Genomic DNA, 16,261 nt, shown 5'->3' on the forward strand with positions numbered 1-16,261 from the left:
GTAAGGAGTTATCTGTAAACTTGGGGAGGGGGTTAATTATGATGGTGGCACAGTTCGTGTTGCAGTTACAGAGCCAGTGACCATGCTTCAAATTTAAATTTAAGTTACAGGAATTGATTAAAGTGAACTTTACATAATTAAGGACTACAATACTGATTTTTTTCCCCACATGACTTTACATTTTACACTGTCTTTTAAACTGTACTCTTAATGCAGGTGTATGAGGTGTTTTGAGAGAGTGAACCTCGATCAACCTGAAAATTTGCATATCCGACATCCAGGATCCCCGAAGTGCCGGATACCAGGAATTTTACTGTAAAAGGTGAGTGCATTTCACTTCGGCTCCTTTCCTCGCTAACAAGTCTTTGGCCAGGATGAAAGTGAGAGGGTACCTTGTACACGAGTACTTCTGCACCATCAGCGTCTTGACACTGCACTGAATGAACCATGAACCACAGTCAGCACCTCCCTTTGTCTTTTTCTTGCCGTTTTATTTATTTTGATATGTGGTTGATAGAAATGCTTACAGTGTGATGTTGCTGGTAAACAGTGATTTTTGTGACACGTTAATGACGGTAAATTCTGATTCTGAAGCCAGAAAGATCTTCCAAGATGGTCAAGAACTTTAAATTCCTGGGTGTCAACATCTCCGAGGATCTGTCTGGAGCCTCCACGTCGATGCCACCATGAAGGCTCGTCAGTGGCTATACCTTGTGAGGAGTCACTGAAGACTCTCGACAAAACGTCTGCAGGTGCACCGTAGAAAGCTTTCTGGCTGGTTGGAACAGAGGTGTCAACACTCAGAACAGGAAAAAAACTCCAGAGGGTTATTAACGGCCTGCGACAGCACAGGCACCAGTCTTCATTTGAGGACATCGACAAGAGGCCTTGTCTTAAGAAAGCAGCCTCTATCCTCAAGGACCCCCCCTCCCCACCATCCAGGCCACACCCTTTTGACTCCGCTCCCGTCGGGAAAAGCATACAGGAGTCTGATGATGAGCACTCAGCGGCATAAGGACGGCTTCTTCCCCTCTGCCGATTCCTGAATGGACAGTGAACCACAGACACTGCCCCACTTTGACTTGTTCTTGCCCGATCTTTATTTGAATGAGGTTTATTATAGAAATGTTTGCTCTGTGAATGCTGCAGCAAAACAGGATTTCACGACAGGTTCGTGTGAGGGGGCAACGATGTGATAAAGCGAGGGAATCAGAGGCTTCTTCAACTGATGGATTTTCTGGATAAATCTGGCCCTTGAATGTTTCCTGTTGTTCTGAATGGACCAAGGCAAAGAACATCGTGGTGTCTGCTTGCAGTCCGCCACCAGGGTTTGGATTCTTTGTTGTGGTCGACCCGAGGTGCATGGCTTCCAGCAGGAGGTTTAGAATGAACTCATTTGAATTTTGCAACGATTGCAGACGGTGGAGAAAAGCTGCACCTCAAGAGGCCACGATTGCCACTCACCGATGACATTTGCATGGGTCCCTTGGTTCATGCTGGATCTGTTAGCTTCTTATATTAAATGATTCTAATTCAGTGGTTCTCAACCTTCACGTACCACCTTAAGTAATCCCTATGCCATAGGTGCTCTATGAATAGTAGGGGTTAAGGTGGGTGTGAGTGGGGGAAAAAAAGTTGAGAACTACTGCTCTAGACCTAATTGTTAATGAAATATGAGAAATTTGTCATTAACCCATTTCCTTTGGCGTTATGAAGCCGTGCACATAACGAGTCAATGAGGGACGATTAAAGCAGTGGTTTTCTTTCCACCTTAAGCAATCCCTTACTAATCACAGAGCATGGGGAAATTGACAATAGACAATAGGAGCTGGAGTAGGCCCTTCGGCCCGTCGAGCAGCACCACCATTTTACAGATCATGGCTGATCACTACCATCAGTACCCCTTTCCAGCCTTATCCCCATAACCCTTAACTCCTTTGATATGTGACTGGAAAGGCAATATTTGAAAATCACTGTTCTAACTGAAGGTGCTCAATGTTGGCACTAGATTAACAATGCGGTCAGCCCACTGGGGAGAGAGTACTTTTATTTCAGTATGGAATAACTGTGGAAATTATTTAAATGATCATTCTGCAATTTAAACCTCTTGCAGTGCAACTAAATATTTTTGTTTGACGTTGAGAATTCAAATAGTATTATGCCAATCAATGCAAAATCCATTCTATTGGAGAGTGACACTGGGAAAAGTATTCCAACAAGTTTAATGAGGGAAGGGAACTATTTACAGTCTCATCCTTCTATCCAATGCCATGTTGCTGACTCGTTCCAGTAGAAATTGGGGTGGAAATATTCAGAATCAGAATATATTGTCATGAACATGTCACAAAATTTGTAGTTTTGCAGCACCGTCACATTTATATAAACCACCTTACAAAATAAATTTTTAAATAGTGTGAGAAAAAGTCCAAGTGAGGCCGTGTCTTTGGTTCATTGTCCATTCAGGAATCTGATGGCAGTGGTGAAGAAGCCGTCCTTGTGCTGATGGTGCTCGTCTTCCCGATGGCAGCAGAGTGAAGAGAACCTGGGTGGTGGGGGGTCTTTGAGGATAGAAGCTGCTTTCTTAAGATACTGCCTCTTGTAGATGTCCTCGATAAAGTGAAGATGTTGCCGGCCGAGCTAATAACCCTCTGGAGCTTTTTTCCCTGTCCTGAGCATTGGCACCTCACATCAGACAGTAATGCAACAAGCCAGAATGTTCTCCACAGTACACCTGTCGAAGTTTTTGACAGTCTTCGGTGACCTACCGAATCTCCTCAAATACCTCACAAAGTCTAACCACTGACGAGCCTTCCTCATGGAGGCTCGATGACAGATACTTGGAGATGTTGGCACCCAGGAATTTGGAAGTTTGATTAGTGATTTAAAACCAGTTCTGTAAGGCTTTATTAGTGCATTCCTATTACGGAGCAAGATCATTTGGAAGGATAAAATTCACACATTACTACTGAACATGTATTATGTATACTGCATCATGGCTGATGGTATCGTCATTTTTAAACGTGTGACATTAAAACACAAGAGAGGTGTAAAAACACAGAAGTCTGCAGTTGCTGTGGTTGAAGTCATAAGACGACGCTGGGGAAACTCAGCAGGTCAAACAGCGTGTACTTTATATAGCAAAGGTAAAGATACAGAGGCAACATTTTAGGCTTGAGCCCTTCATCAAGTCATTGATCAAAGTCCAAAACATTGGTTACATTGGACAACAAAGATTTTGTTTTCCTGAGCATTTTTGGGTCTATTTAATGGATTTTGGGCTACTGATCACGAAAATCACCTTAAACCTTTCCTACCATATACCATACTTTTTAAATATGATCCATTTTTGTCATTTCCTGTCATACTTTGAGTCTACTTCAAGCAGACAAAACCGTGAGGTGCCACGCGTCATTGAAAAATTCATTTCCTGCCTTCGCACTTGGCCTCCTTCCCCGCTGATCCTGGTGCCGTCCGCGACGAACACGGTGAAAGGTTTCACCAGGACTTGGCGAGCATGGAAAAGCGACATCACAGGGCAACTGGAATCCATCAGTGCGGCCGATTATTGTTGGACACTGGCACGAGAGGCATCAGATGCGGAGTACAAACAAAAATCAGCGGCAAAATATTTTTAGGTCGGTTGAACTCGCGCAACGTGTCAACACCATTGTGATTAATAAATTAACTTTTATTGAATTTAGCGTTTCTCTCCAATTCCTACACTATCTGAAATTATCGGTGTTCATCTTGAAATTGACGACCATAATTCCCAATTTTTTTTTCAGGAAGCAACCCTTTGGAAAAAAATTGTCTCGTGTAATATATTTTTATGCTGTTTGAACTGTTGAGTTTCTCCACTACAGTGGATTGTGTTTTACATAAGATGAAAACTTTTGTGGCTTTAATGCATCAGAATCATTGCACGATAATGGTCTCAAATGTTCCAATTAAGTTGGGATTAGTTGACTTAAAATTGAGAAACTAATTAAAGGTCTTTGGAAATTTCAGTTTTTCTTTTGTGGGATTTAAGCAGCGGTGTTTCGATTGTTGGATGGTGTGAAAACAAGAAATCTAAAGGCATGGAAACATGTACCAAACAAGATACTTACCTGAGCTAATTGCATTGGCCTGCTGCTATCCTTCTACAATTCCTAGCCCTGTGCTTGTCTAAATTGCTTTTAAATATCGTACTTGTATGTTTAGAACCATAGAACATCACAGCACACTATGGGCCCTTTGGCCCTTCAAGACTATGCCAGACTATTATTCTGCCCAATTCCACTGACCTGCACCCAGGCCATAGCCCTCCATACCCCTCCCATCCATGTACCTGTCCAAATTCTTCTTAAATATTTAAAAACGAGCCTGCTCATTCTCCACTCCCACCACTCTCTGTGTGAAGGTTCGCCCTAAACTTTTCCCCTTTCACCCTTAACGCATGCCCTCTTTGTAGGTTTGTACGTCACCTACCCTCAGTGGAAGAAGCCTACCGACATTTACTCTGGTGTCTCCCCCTCATCATTTTAAATACCTCTATCAAATCTCCCTTCATTCTCCGACGCTCCAGGTTATAAGTCCTTTTTGTCAGCTCATTCCATACATACCCATCACTGTGTGGAAAAGTTTGACCCTCAGATACCCCTTTCCCTCTCACCTTAAATATATGCCTCTAATTTTAGACTCCCCTACCCTGGGAAAAAGATCATGACCCTCAGGATCTTGTACACTTCTATTAAGGTCACCCCCCAGCCTTCGTCATCCAGGGAAAAAGGCCCCAATTTCTCCTTACAACTCAAACTCTCCATTCTGCACCATTCCAGTTGAATGACATCCTCTCTATCGATGTGCACCCAGAACTGCGCACAATCCCCGAAGTGTGTCTCACCGTCTTGTACAACAAGAGCCAAATGCCTCCTTTATCACCCCCTTATTCATGACCTCCTGAAGGTCATGAATAAAATGAAGATGCAAAGCGAACTCTGCAGGTTTTGCAAGCAAAGTTCGAACACTGCTAAATTAATTTAAATTGTACCATCGAATTGATTTTGGTTTTGTAAAGCTGTGTTGATTTATTTTTTAAAGCTTTGTTTCATTGGAACCTCATTAAAACCTGTGCAGCGATTTTTCATGTGTCATTCCTTTCTCTGAAATGGGAGAATCTTGGTTCAGTCGCGAGTACCTTTAGCAGGAGGTTTTCCACTTAGCCAAGGGCAGGGTGGTAGCCCAGAGATAAATCCGATTTATTAATTGGTTCTGAAAGGAATGGTAAAAACACAGATACTGGAGAAAAATAACAGGCCTTGCAGAGTCCATAGGAGGTAAATATACACAGGGGCCTCTCAATAATGTTTAGGACAAACACGGTTTTCCTTTATTTGCCCCTGTGCTCCACAGTTTTAAATTTGTAATCAAACAATTCACGTGATTAAAGTGCACATTCCAGGTTTTATTTAAGGTTATTTGTATACATTATGGTTTGGCCATGTCGAAATTCCAGCACTTTTTATACACAGTCGCCTCATTTCAGGGCTCCATAATATATGGAACAGCAATGGTATGTATATTAAAGTAAGTCACGTTTAGTACTTTGCTGTATAACCCGTGCATGCGTTACAAACATCAGCAGGTGCTGATCTGGTCGCCCACACTGCATCCATCATCAGTTCCTGCTTGTTTTGGGGGCTTGTCCCCTTATCTCTTCAGCATATGCAAGACGTGCTCAATTGGATTTAGATCAGGTGACTGACTTGGCCATTCAAGAATTTCCAATTTTTAGATTTGTAAAGCTCCTTTGTTGCTTTCGCAGTATTTTTGGGATCACTGCCTTGCTGTAGGATGAAGCGCCAACCAATGGGTTTGAAGGCATTTGCTCAAACCTAGGTAGATGTTTCTATACACCAGAATTAACTTTGCTACTGCCATCAGCAATTACATCATCCATGAAGACAAGTGCACCAGTCATAAATGCCCAGGCCATAACATCCCCACCATGTTTTACAGAGGAGGTATGGTTTAGATGTTGGGCATTTCCTTTACACCTCCACGCTTTGCTCTTGCCATCAATCTGATACAAGTTAATCTGTCCACAATACCTTTTTCCAGAATTTTGCCTGCTCTTTTAAATACCTCTTGGCAAAGTGGAATCTAGCCGTCCTGTTTCTGTGGCTAACTCGTGGTTTGCATCTTGCAGCGTAGCCTGCCTTTCTGTTCATGAATCTTCTACAAACAGCAGTAATTGGCACATACATACCTGTCTCCTGAAAGGTCCTTCAGATCTGTTGGACAGGCATTTGGGGATTTTTCTTCATTCTGTCATTTTCAGTTGAGGTCTTCATAATGACTTCTTTGCCACAGTTCTGGTCCTCAAGTAGAAAAATGGCAACTCCAGACTTTAAACGTGACCAAGACTTAGAAGCCACCCTAGTTCTCTTAATTAAACGTACCTGAGTAATCACAAACACCTGCAAAGTCAAATGTCCAAAACGTTATGGTGCCCTGGAGTTGGGGGGGGGAGTGCTGTCATTTCTACATGGTCAAACCAAAATGTATACAAATAACCTTGAATAAAATCTGGAATGTGCACTAGTCACATGTGAATTGTCTGATAACTAAAACTGGAGCACAGGGGCAAATAAAGGAAAAAAGTGCCTTTTTCCCCCAAACATTATGGAGGGCACTGACATTTCGGGGTCCAAGCCTTTCCTTGATGAAGCATTTCTGTGCCAGAATAACGGCAACTTTAAACCTTTGTGTTTCACTCCTTTCTTAAAGAAATGGATGGTGTTAAAATGTGAGGATACAGGAAAGCAGTCATTGTAGAGAGGCCATGGAAAGAAAGAAAACCTCAATTACTTATTCAAAAGCTTTTGTGAAATCTTAAAAGAATACAATTGAAATAGATACAACTGCATACAGTTGTCACTTTTTTTTAATAAAACATAACCATTTACATGATTTGTTACACAACTTGATTACGAGAATCGCACAATTTTGTCATTCACACACGCCTCAGTTTTCAGCTAACGACTCAAAGCAGCAGTATTATAGGTTCTGGAGTGGACAAGGGACTGCAGAGTGTTGTATAATGTTTATTTAAATACAGTGGATCCAAAAATTGGTTACATGTATCAGATATAGAAACTGATGGCTCGCACTTTCACAGAGAAACAGTCTTTTCATCGGCGGTACAGAATACAGAAAGCCATGTGCAGTTATTGGGTCAGTTGCTCAAAAATTTGATTGTCGATTTAAGACCACTCACAATTTCCCCACCAAACTGCCAGTCAAGGTTAACGATAGAATTTGAAAGTAAGGCAACCTTCACTGGTCAGGGATCTGCTCTTGCAAAGAAAACCTGCGCAAAGCAGAACAACAAAAAAAAAACGAGAAAACAGCCTATTTCACCAAGCAGTCACCTGAAATATCACTCTCCCTCGACACATTATTATCAATTCATACACACCACCAACAACGTAGAGAGACTGAATCCATTACCTTGGGAAAAATCCCCTTATTTACAGAGAACCGAGTGTTCAGTAAACAGGACCTGTTGGATTCATTTGCAGGAGTGAAATGTACAAATCTGAGACAAACGCATCTTTCACTAAATTAAAACTAGATATTACAAGAAAGAGATGTAAAAAAATGTAAACAGTAGGTTAGATTTGAAAGCATTCTGTACAGCAAAAATATTTTGAGAGCCACATTGTGCTCCGATACTGTTATCAATACAACTACAATCAGGCACTTCCTCACCACTCTGCACCAGAGTTGCTAATCATCACCTTTTGCATCCCCACCCCAATGACCTGTCCAATCAAATAGCATATACACTCTTGTAGTCAATCTATTGGATTCATTCAGAAGAGGACCCTAAAGGTATCCAGGCAACTTTTAAAATAGGATTAACATAGTCAACAATTTTGGTAAGGAAGAGACTTGAATTCAACCAATGTCACCTAGCCTGACATCCCCAATCCTAAGGGCAGTTCTTAGAACCTTCCTTGCCATTTATATCTGCACAAATAGGGTCAAAGTAAAACGAGAGTTCCAAACAAAACAGGTTTAAAAAACATTTGAGAGATTAGCTGCTCATTTGGGTAAGATTTGAAGTAGTTAGTGAAATTGGAGGCCTTCCGTGCAGGAAGATCATCTCATTCTGGAAGAGCTTTTTGGTTGAGGCAGTGAACACGGGTACGCCACATTTTTAAAGGAACTGCCAAAGTCCTTGAAGGAGGACACTGGGATACATTACAAGAATTACAGGCTTAATCATCTATCTCCGTGTCACCGCTGGACTGCCTTGTCGAGTTGGAAAACCTTTCCTGCAAGGGTTACAGGGTTTCTCCTGGATTTGTCCTACCCAGAAGGTAGATTTAAGGGTGATCGATTGAAAATCATTCAAAGAATTGGAGCATCATGCAGAATATCTCAAAGCAACCATTATATTTTGGAAGCATAATTTCAGTTAATTGTGGCAGTCAGTTAGAAAGTAGGAAGATGCCGCATCAGCAATGTTGAAATCCTTCCCATTCAACCACCCCCTCCCCCAACCACAAAATTAATGCACATTAAAAAACATCGATTAAGAGCTGCACATCAGTTGACCACCAGAAACAATCCTCCAATTTTTCTAAATAGCGTCATGGGATCTTGCGCTCAATGTAATGGAAACCCGAGACTGTGTTTCGGGTCAGCCTAGATTTTTTTTTGCTCAAGTGAGTCTTGAGCCAGCATTTTCTACCTCAGAGCTGACCTATTGGGTATAAGAAGCATGCATGTCGCAAGTTCCCTACTTAAAATAGTGGAGGAAATTCTGCAAGGAAGTGTTAAAGTTAACACGTCAGTTAAGTTAAAGCCCAATTTCATTGCACAAGAGGGACATCAAAGTAATAACTCACACACATTTCCTGCACCATTTATACCTTGAATGTTTACTGAGTTAGACATAAATACCTTGAAACTATATTTAAAAATTCATACGGTACAACATTTCCTTTAGTTGCCATTTTAATGAAGACTTTGACCTATTTTAAAATAGGGAACAAAGGAATTTCATGGAACACGAGCTGTAGGTGCAGACTTTTTTCTTTAATTACTGCTTAACCCTTCTCTGTGATCATCAATTAAACAGTAACATACTGTACCCCCAAACCAAGATACATTGGAGAAATAAAATAGTAAAATACCCCATTTGGAGTGGCTGTGATTATGAGGGATCTGAACAGCAACATGATAGCAATGGAAGATGGTTGAAGATCTTGGAGCCCGTTGTAGGGGATTTGTTGGTGAGCAAGGCAGGGCAATCATCTCCCTCCACTAAACTAAATCGGAAATGTTTGATGAGTGCATGGTATTCAGTTCTAATCTGAACGCCTCAGAAAATACTGTGGTCCATGCTTGCCGACCATGAGACATGGATAAAGTGCAGCTACCAGCTTATGAGTTCCAATGTTTAGTTTAGTTCCAAAAGAAAGCTAACCATTAGCCTTGGAGTGGCTTCACCAGTTCCATCCTCACAACCCCTTCCCCATGATCAACGGTCTCCTTGGGCGGGTCCACAAATGACAAGAACCTTAACTAGGCTTTACATCAGTAGTATTCTATGGCAAGTAGGTTCCTTCATAGCTTCCCAAAGTATGGATAGGAATAGCTCCAACAAAATCTAAAACTTGGCCAACATGCTTAATTTTAATTTAGACATACAGCACAGTAACAGGCCCTTTCAGCCCATGTCGCCCAATTACACCCAAATGGCCTACACCCCTGGTATGTTTTTAAACGGTGGGAGGAAACTGGAGCATCTAGAGGCAACCCACACAGATGCAGGGAGAACGTACAAAATCCTGACAGACGGCGCCGGATTCAAACCCCAGTCTATGACGCTGTTACAGCATTGCATCAACCACTATGCCAACTTGTCACCTCCCAAGCATTCATTACTGCACATCTGCTCCAATCTTCAACAGCAAGCTGCAAACTAATGACCATTACTGTCTGGGGCAAAAGGTAGAAGGAGCACGAGTAAACCACCTTCAACAAAGTCCTTTTCTAAGCCATACATCATGATCACCCTTCAACATCAGGAGGCAAGAATAACGGAGCATCACCCAACGACAATGTACCTTCACCATTCGTACAGCGGGGGTTCAAAAAGGCACCTCACTAACATTTTCTCAGACAATTAGCAGTGGACCACTGATGCCAAACATCTGCGATACGAAGAGGACAAAAAAGGCACAGCAGCAAATTGCCTCAACTTCTCGATTGGTTTCTGCATGGTAATACTGCTTTTATTTTCAAGTTTTAACCCTTTGGACCCCATGTCCCTGTTTTCATGGACTACCAACAAGCGCATTCACTCCATGTCCCAGTCTTCAGGGATGACCAGCTTAAGGAAAAAAATAAAACATTTTTTCTAAAAATTTGGCAACTATATTTACATTTCATATGAGTACAGTTAAAGTGTAGATCTGCCTTCCCCATCTATCCTTCTACTGAGGGAGGGGTCGGGGGGGGGGGGGTCCATTCCATCCCAAAGAAGTCAAGAAAAATACAATAGCTTAGGTGCCGGCTGTCAGGGGATGACAAATTCCTGATGTGTTCCCTCTCTTTGTTGTGGGTGTCTTGAATGTTGTGCGTAACTGTGGTCTGTTGAGTGTGGGAAGGGAAACAAAATGGCTCGGATTCAATGGCAAATTTTTTATAAAATGGATAACTGCAATTTGTGATTGATTACTGGAAATTGTTTAGAGTGAGTTTAAAAATCTATAAATAAAATATTCAAAAAATAACAAGTGCATATTCTCTGTAACCTCATTTTCCGGGACTGGTTTTGTACTCAATCACCAGCTGGTTCGTACTGGCGTTTGTACTGTAGTTTACCCATGGACCCAGTCTGGAGTATATATTATGAAAGGTTAAAAATGGCTGGAGTTCAAAAGGTTAATATATTAAAATACTTCTTCTCTTAATGAGAATGCATAATAATGTAAGTAAGGAATTTCTCTTCTTCTTTCCTCCACTTCAAACTAGGTGATAACGTGCTCTCACCTTCAATTATATCACGGTATAATCACACTCAAACATGTCCCAAATATTAAATAAAGTGAAGGTTCCATTATCGGAATGTAATACTACATTTAGAACGCAACCTACGTGAAATTCTTGAACTTTTTTTTCTACCGTAAGGCAGACAGAGTCGCCACTTAGTCCAGCCCCCCTCACAGAAACCTACAGCACCTGGTGTTCCCAGGTGGTCTCCCCTCCAAGTACTGACCAGGCCTGAGCCTGCTTTAGCTTCCAAGATCAGTCAATCTCAGGTGTATTCAGGCTATTAGGCTTCTGTTAAGCAATTTTATTAAGCAAGGAAAGTCACGTCTTCAACAATCCCAGTGTGTTCTGAATAAACATTTGTTCGCTATGGTGAAGTCTTTTTTTTTAAAATATCAGACCGATTGGAGTTGCAAAATCCAATATAAAAATGTTACTGCAACCGTACCCTGTCAAGTTTCATTATGTGTAACGGAGGTTTGATGCAATTACAATGAATAACTGCAAGAAAGGAAGACGTCTAATTTCTAATACCTGTACTGCCATTTTGATCAATACCAACATCTCCCTTTATTTAATGTTTTACTTTGAGTTGCCTGCCCCGATTCATCCAATTTCAGCAAAAACGATCAACAAATGTAAGATTAACATCAATGAAATTCCTTATTGGAGCAGCAAAAAAAAAAAAAAAAAATCCCACCCCCACCATCTCACAGATCACAAATTCTTGGCAAATTAAGATGACATTTATTGGACAGTCTCTTTTTGCACAACTGACCCATTAATGCAATTCCAGCAAAGTGGCTGTAGTTTTTTTAAAATCCAAGGCATGATATAGGTAAACACATAAATTGTATTAGCTTCAAGAATCTGAGAATCCGTGTGGAGAGCAAGTTAAAGCTTGCTTATGTGCCAAGGAGGGGGAGAGAGAGAGAGAGAAAAAAAAAACAAATATTTCTTGCTCATCAGAGGTATCACTTTTCAAAACGTAGAAATCTATTACATACACTTTAAATACTGCCATTTACAAAGTTGGAACATTTACCCCCCCCCCCCCCCCCAAAAATTGCACATAAATCCAAATTCAACAGGGAAGGAAAGGAACTAAGCAGCAGTCATACAGGTTACTGGAGTTGGAGAAGCTTCACAATATGACTGAGGGATTCTACTGAAGCAAAGGCCAGATACTGACAGCAAAGCCAGACCTCCAGGCTAACGCTGCATGCAGTGTCTATGGCCTTCTCTGCAAATTTGATCATAAGAATGGGCCGTTTCAGGTCCAGCCAGTTTTGCAATATGCTGCTTCGGTCTGCATTGCTACTGCATGATTTGAGCGTCTGCACCAGGTCATCTCTGGGTCCCCAAAGGAGGCACTGCAAGTAGACTTTGGCGTCAGAAATGAGGATGCGTTCCGAGGGGTTGGGATGCAGAAGGAGGCCAGCCAGCTGCTGAAGGCCCTGGGAGTAAACTGAACGCTTGGGTAGAGCTGGAAGATCTATCCGGGTATATTCCTTCTCTTTCAGTTCTGGGTTCTCTTCAAAAGGATTGGGTAGGTGCAGCATCTCATAAATGAGGATTCCGGTTTGAAACTCATCACACTTTTTGTACTGGGTAACGGTGAGGATCTCGGGTGCGAGCCTGGACTGATCCCTTAAGACTTCCAGATCCACCACCTGACTTTTCTGTTTGGCTTGGGAGAAGTTACTTATTATAAGCCTGGGCAACTCCGTGCCAGCACTTGCATTTTCCGATTCACAGTTTCCCAGAGCTCCGTGTCCACACCGCACCAAGAGCAAATTCTCCAATCTCAAGTCACAGTGTGTAACATGACGCGGCTTTAAGTGGTTGAGGCCAGCGCAGAGTTGGAGCAATAGCAGGCACACTTGTCGCTCGTAGATATCCGGGTTCCTGGTGTGCCGGGCTGCCGAGTCACGCACGTAGTCAGCAACAGTTTGGTACGGAACCTCTCGTGTAATCACCACCACACGACTTCTGTGCTTGCTGGAAGTTCCCTTGGCATTGGAGCTGTTCCTTGAATCACTTGAAACTTCTGACCCATCCTCGCCTTCCTCTTCCTCTAACACTGGGGCACTGGGATCCTCCCAGGGAAGCATCCGGACTGGCACTTCAGCTAAGAAGTGCCCGCAGTCCTGCTGGATGTTGAAGTGCACAGCAAGGCTTTGCCTTACGGCTAGACTGTGGTAATAGAGCTGTTGGGAGGCTTTGGCTTGACTTTTACATATCTGGAAAAGAAAAGAAGCAACAAATCCTCGGGCACTGTACAGAGTACGATAGGCATTTACCATATGGAAGATTGGAAGATCTATCCGGGTATATTCCTTCTCTGTCTGCATTGCTACTGCACCAGGTCATCCAATCACGACGCAATCGTCAAATTTTTTTGCACCATTTTTTCGAGATGGACAGGTGACCAGGATGTCAGGAGCTCGGACAGGTGGAGGAGGCCGGGGCAAGGATCCGCGGTCAGGAGCATGGAGGGGCATGTGGGGCTTTGAAAGTTTGGATGGGCAGGGGGATCTGGGGCATGGATCTACAGACAGGGCGGCTCAGGGACGGAGGGCGACTTTTACATGGGTCATAGGAAAAAACTCACTTCATGGGCCAAATAAAAGGCAGGGGAGACAATTACATGATTATATACAGGATAGGTGTATTGCAGCAAGTACCCTGTGCTGACACATCACAGTTTGGCATACATGAAACTGCAGAGTGATTCATGCAAATCAATCCATCACAAAATCCAATCTCTCCCTTCATCTATAACTCTTGCTATCTTGGGACAGCTGCTAAAATATTAAAGGACTCATTTCATCCAATCCTACTCTCTTCTCCAACTCCCTCCCCCTTCCGCCAAGCAGAAGATGTGTGCGCTGGAGAATCTAAACCTCTACATTCGGGAAGATCATCTTTCCTGCTGTTATTGGACTCCTGAATGGTACCTCACCGGGAAAGGAGAATGCCCCTTGTGTTGCTTTTTATAATGAAACTTTTTTCTTCATCCCCTGCCCCCCATTTGACTTTTGTTGTACTATTCCTTGCACTTACTGATCAGACAAATAATTGCTGGAGAAACTCAGAATCTATGGGTTGGAATGTCCAGTCAGTCAATGCCTTTCCATTAAATTTTTAATTTAGACATACAAACATGGTTAACTGGCCCACGAGCCCGCGCCACCCAATTACACCCGACCCCGGTACGTTTTGAAGGGTGGGAGGAAACCGGAGCCCACACAGACAAGGGGAGAACGTTTGACAGCACAGGATTCGAACCCTGGTCCTAATTCCTGGCGCCTAATTGCTAACTAACTGCCACGGTGACCGTACCACCTGTCTCAATAAAGAGCACGACTGACCATTTCTACCCACGGATGCTGTCCGACCTACTGTGTTTCTCCAGCAATGCCTTCCAGATACCCATGAAAGAATTTTTAAAAATGCCCCATCAGGGGTGGTGGTGGAGGCTGAAACATTAGGCGTGTTTAAAAGACTCTTAGGCACAGGGATGAAAGGAAAGTAGAGGGTTATGAGGTGGGGAACATTTAGTTTTTATTTTGTAAGAATATCAACATCGTGGGCTTAGTATTCTAGGTTCCAATTCTTTGCTCATGATGCCAGCATTTGCAGCCTTCGTGTTTCCCTATACTTATTTATTTATTGCACTACCGGCTCAACGAGATGGATTGCCTTCTTACTCTATTTCAGTGACATGATTATTCAGTTGTTGGTGAGTGTAAGGAACCTACATGGACAGTTTCTCCTGCAAGTGCATCTTTTTGCCACTAGATAGAGCTTCATCATTTTTAGAGTTACCCAGCATTAAACCAAGAGTTGCACCGAATGCCCAACACATTTCACGGTGGTTAGGTTGTGGCAGTGTTCAACTAGTGTCACCCCTACCCTATGTACCTCCTCCCGTACCAGACCATACAGAATCCTTAGTAATGTTTTTTGTGCTAATGTTACTTGTATATCATAATTCCCGTATATCCCTGAATGTAACGGCAATAGCAGTGAGATAAAACACCTGAAAATTTGACAAAAGCAGCGACTATAAAAACACCAGTAGCAACGAAAACGGCAGCGCCTGGTTGTAGCGCCTGCAGACGAAACCACATGATTCGAAGCACGATTGCTATTGGGGAATAAGGACAGCTCTGACTGGAATGCATTAGAAGGTTCAAGAAGTAAATGAGCGTCAAGTTTTAGCCTTGTAGGTATACTGATACATGTAAGATGGGATTATGAAAAATGTTTTTGTTGTTTTTAATTTTTAATAATTTTAATAAATTTCTGCTGAAATACTGCTCAAAACTTTTATAGTCACTTTGGCGTCACCCAGTGCAGTCCGCACCCCCCTAACGACGCCAGTGGCAGTGTTTATGTAATGTATGAGTCCTCCCTTTCAGACAATTACATTTCCAGTTCCTTGACTTCTTGCATATTTCTCCCACAAATAATGAAATCTACTGGTATTCTTCACTGCAACATCTACCTGTGGGGCAGTAGCTGTCCTTCGTTAATTCATTAGTTACTGCCTTGTATTTATATGCTCAATTGTAAGATCGCCATTTATGGAAAGCCCTTTATCAGTTCTGACGAAAATTAGTATTAAATTCACATTCCCACCTACACAGACCCCCTACCCTCCCACAACCAAACATGATTCACTTGAAATGAATTGAACACTGGGATCTTTACAAATTTACTGATCTTAACAGATTACAGTACGGTATAATCAGATTTATGCAGTAATCTGTATTACTGTATAAATACATAAACTGTTGCTGAGGATGGGACCAATATTCAGCCAGCAGAGGGCCTTGGTCGGGCTTTGCTCATAGCAGCTATTTGAATAAAGTTGTATTTGAATAAAATGGTGTCACTTCAGGATGAAGAGCTGGTTGATGTCTCTCACCGTTGGGGCGACTCTCTTAAAGTGTCTCCTTATCCTGCTTAGTATGAGACACCCTGGTCAGAGGCTTTATCTGTAACCTTGGTGGGGGGAGAGGGTTAATTATCTATAATGTTATTGTTAGTCTTTCAGGCAGCTCCATGGAGGGGGAGGAACCTGCAGATGGAGTGACGGTTAAATGTTTTCAAAGAACGTGACTAAAAGTAAAGTAAAATGCTTTAAGGTTTATATATTCATGCGAGTGAAGTTTGTTCAGCAGAAATACAGTATAGATTT

At 42.3% G+C, this 16,261-nt stretch overlaps 1 protein-coding gene and 1 long non-coding RNA gene across 5 annotated transcripts in view; one reads left to right on the top strand and one right to left on the bottom strand.

The window, feature by feature from the left end:
* Positions 1 to 5,121, top strand: part of LOC138745459 (uncharacterized) — a 6,469-nt gene extending 1,348 nt beyond the window's left edge. The window contains exons 3-4 of the long non-coding RNA XR_011346277.1: positions 217 to 322; positions 4,009 to 5,121. This is a non-coding gene — a long non-coding RNA (uncharacterized lncRNA). The remainder of the gene's footprint in view (positions 1 to 216; positions 323 to 4,008) is intronic.
* The window catches only part of peak1 (pseudopodium-enriched atypical kinase 1), a 120,298-nt gene that overhangs the window by 1,168 nt on the left and 102,869 nt on the right, over positions 1 to 16,261 (bottom strand). For 3 of the 4 annotated variants that reach the window (XM_069902522.1, XM_069902520.1, XM_069902521.1), the window contains one exon: positions 6,911 to 13,295. The exons of the other annotated variant lie outside the window; for it this stretch is intronic. In XM_069902522.1, coding sequence (XP_069758623.1) covers positions 12,177 to 13,295 — 1,119 coding nt within the window. In that variant the 3' untranslated portion in view covers positions 6,911 to 12,176. Of the gene's footprint in view, positions 1 to 6,910; positions 13,296 to 16,261 lie in introns of those variants that run through there. 4 annotated transcript variants of the gene reach the window in all.

The sequence above is a fragment of the Narcine bancroftii genome, chromosome 11, assembly GCF_036971445.1.
Source record: "Narcine bancroftii isolate sNarBan1 chromosome 11, sNarBan1.hap1, whole genome shotgun sequence".
In the NCBI taxonomy this organism is placed as follows: Eukaryota; Metazoa; Chordata; class Chondrichthyes; order Torpediniformes; family Narcinidae; genus Narcine; species Narcine bancroftii.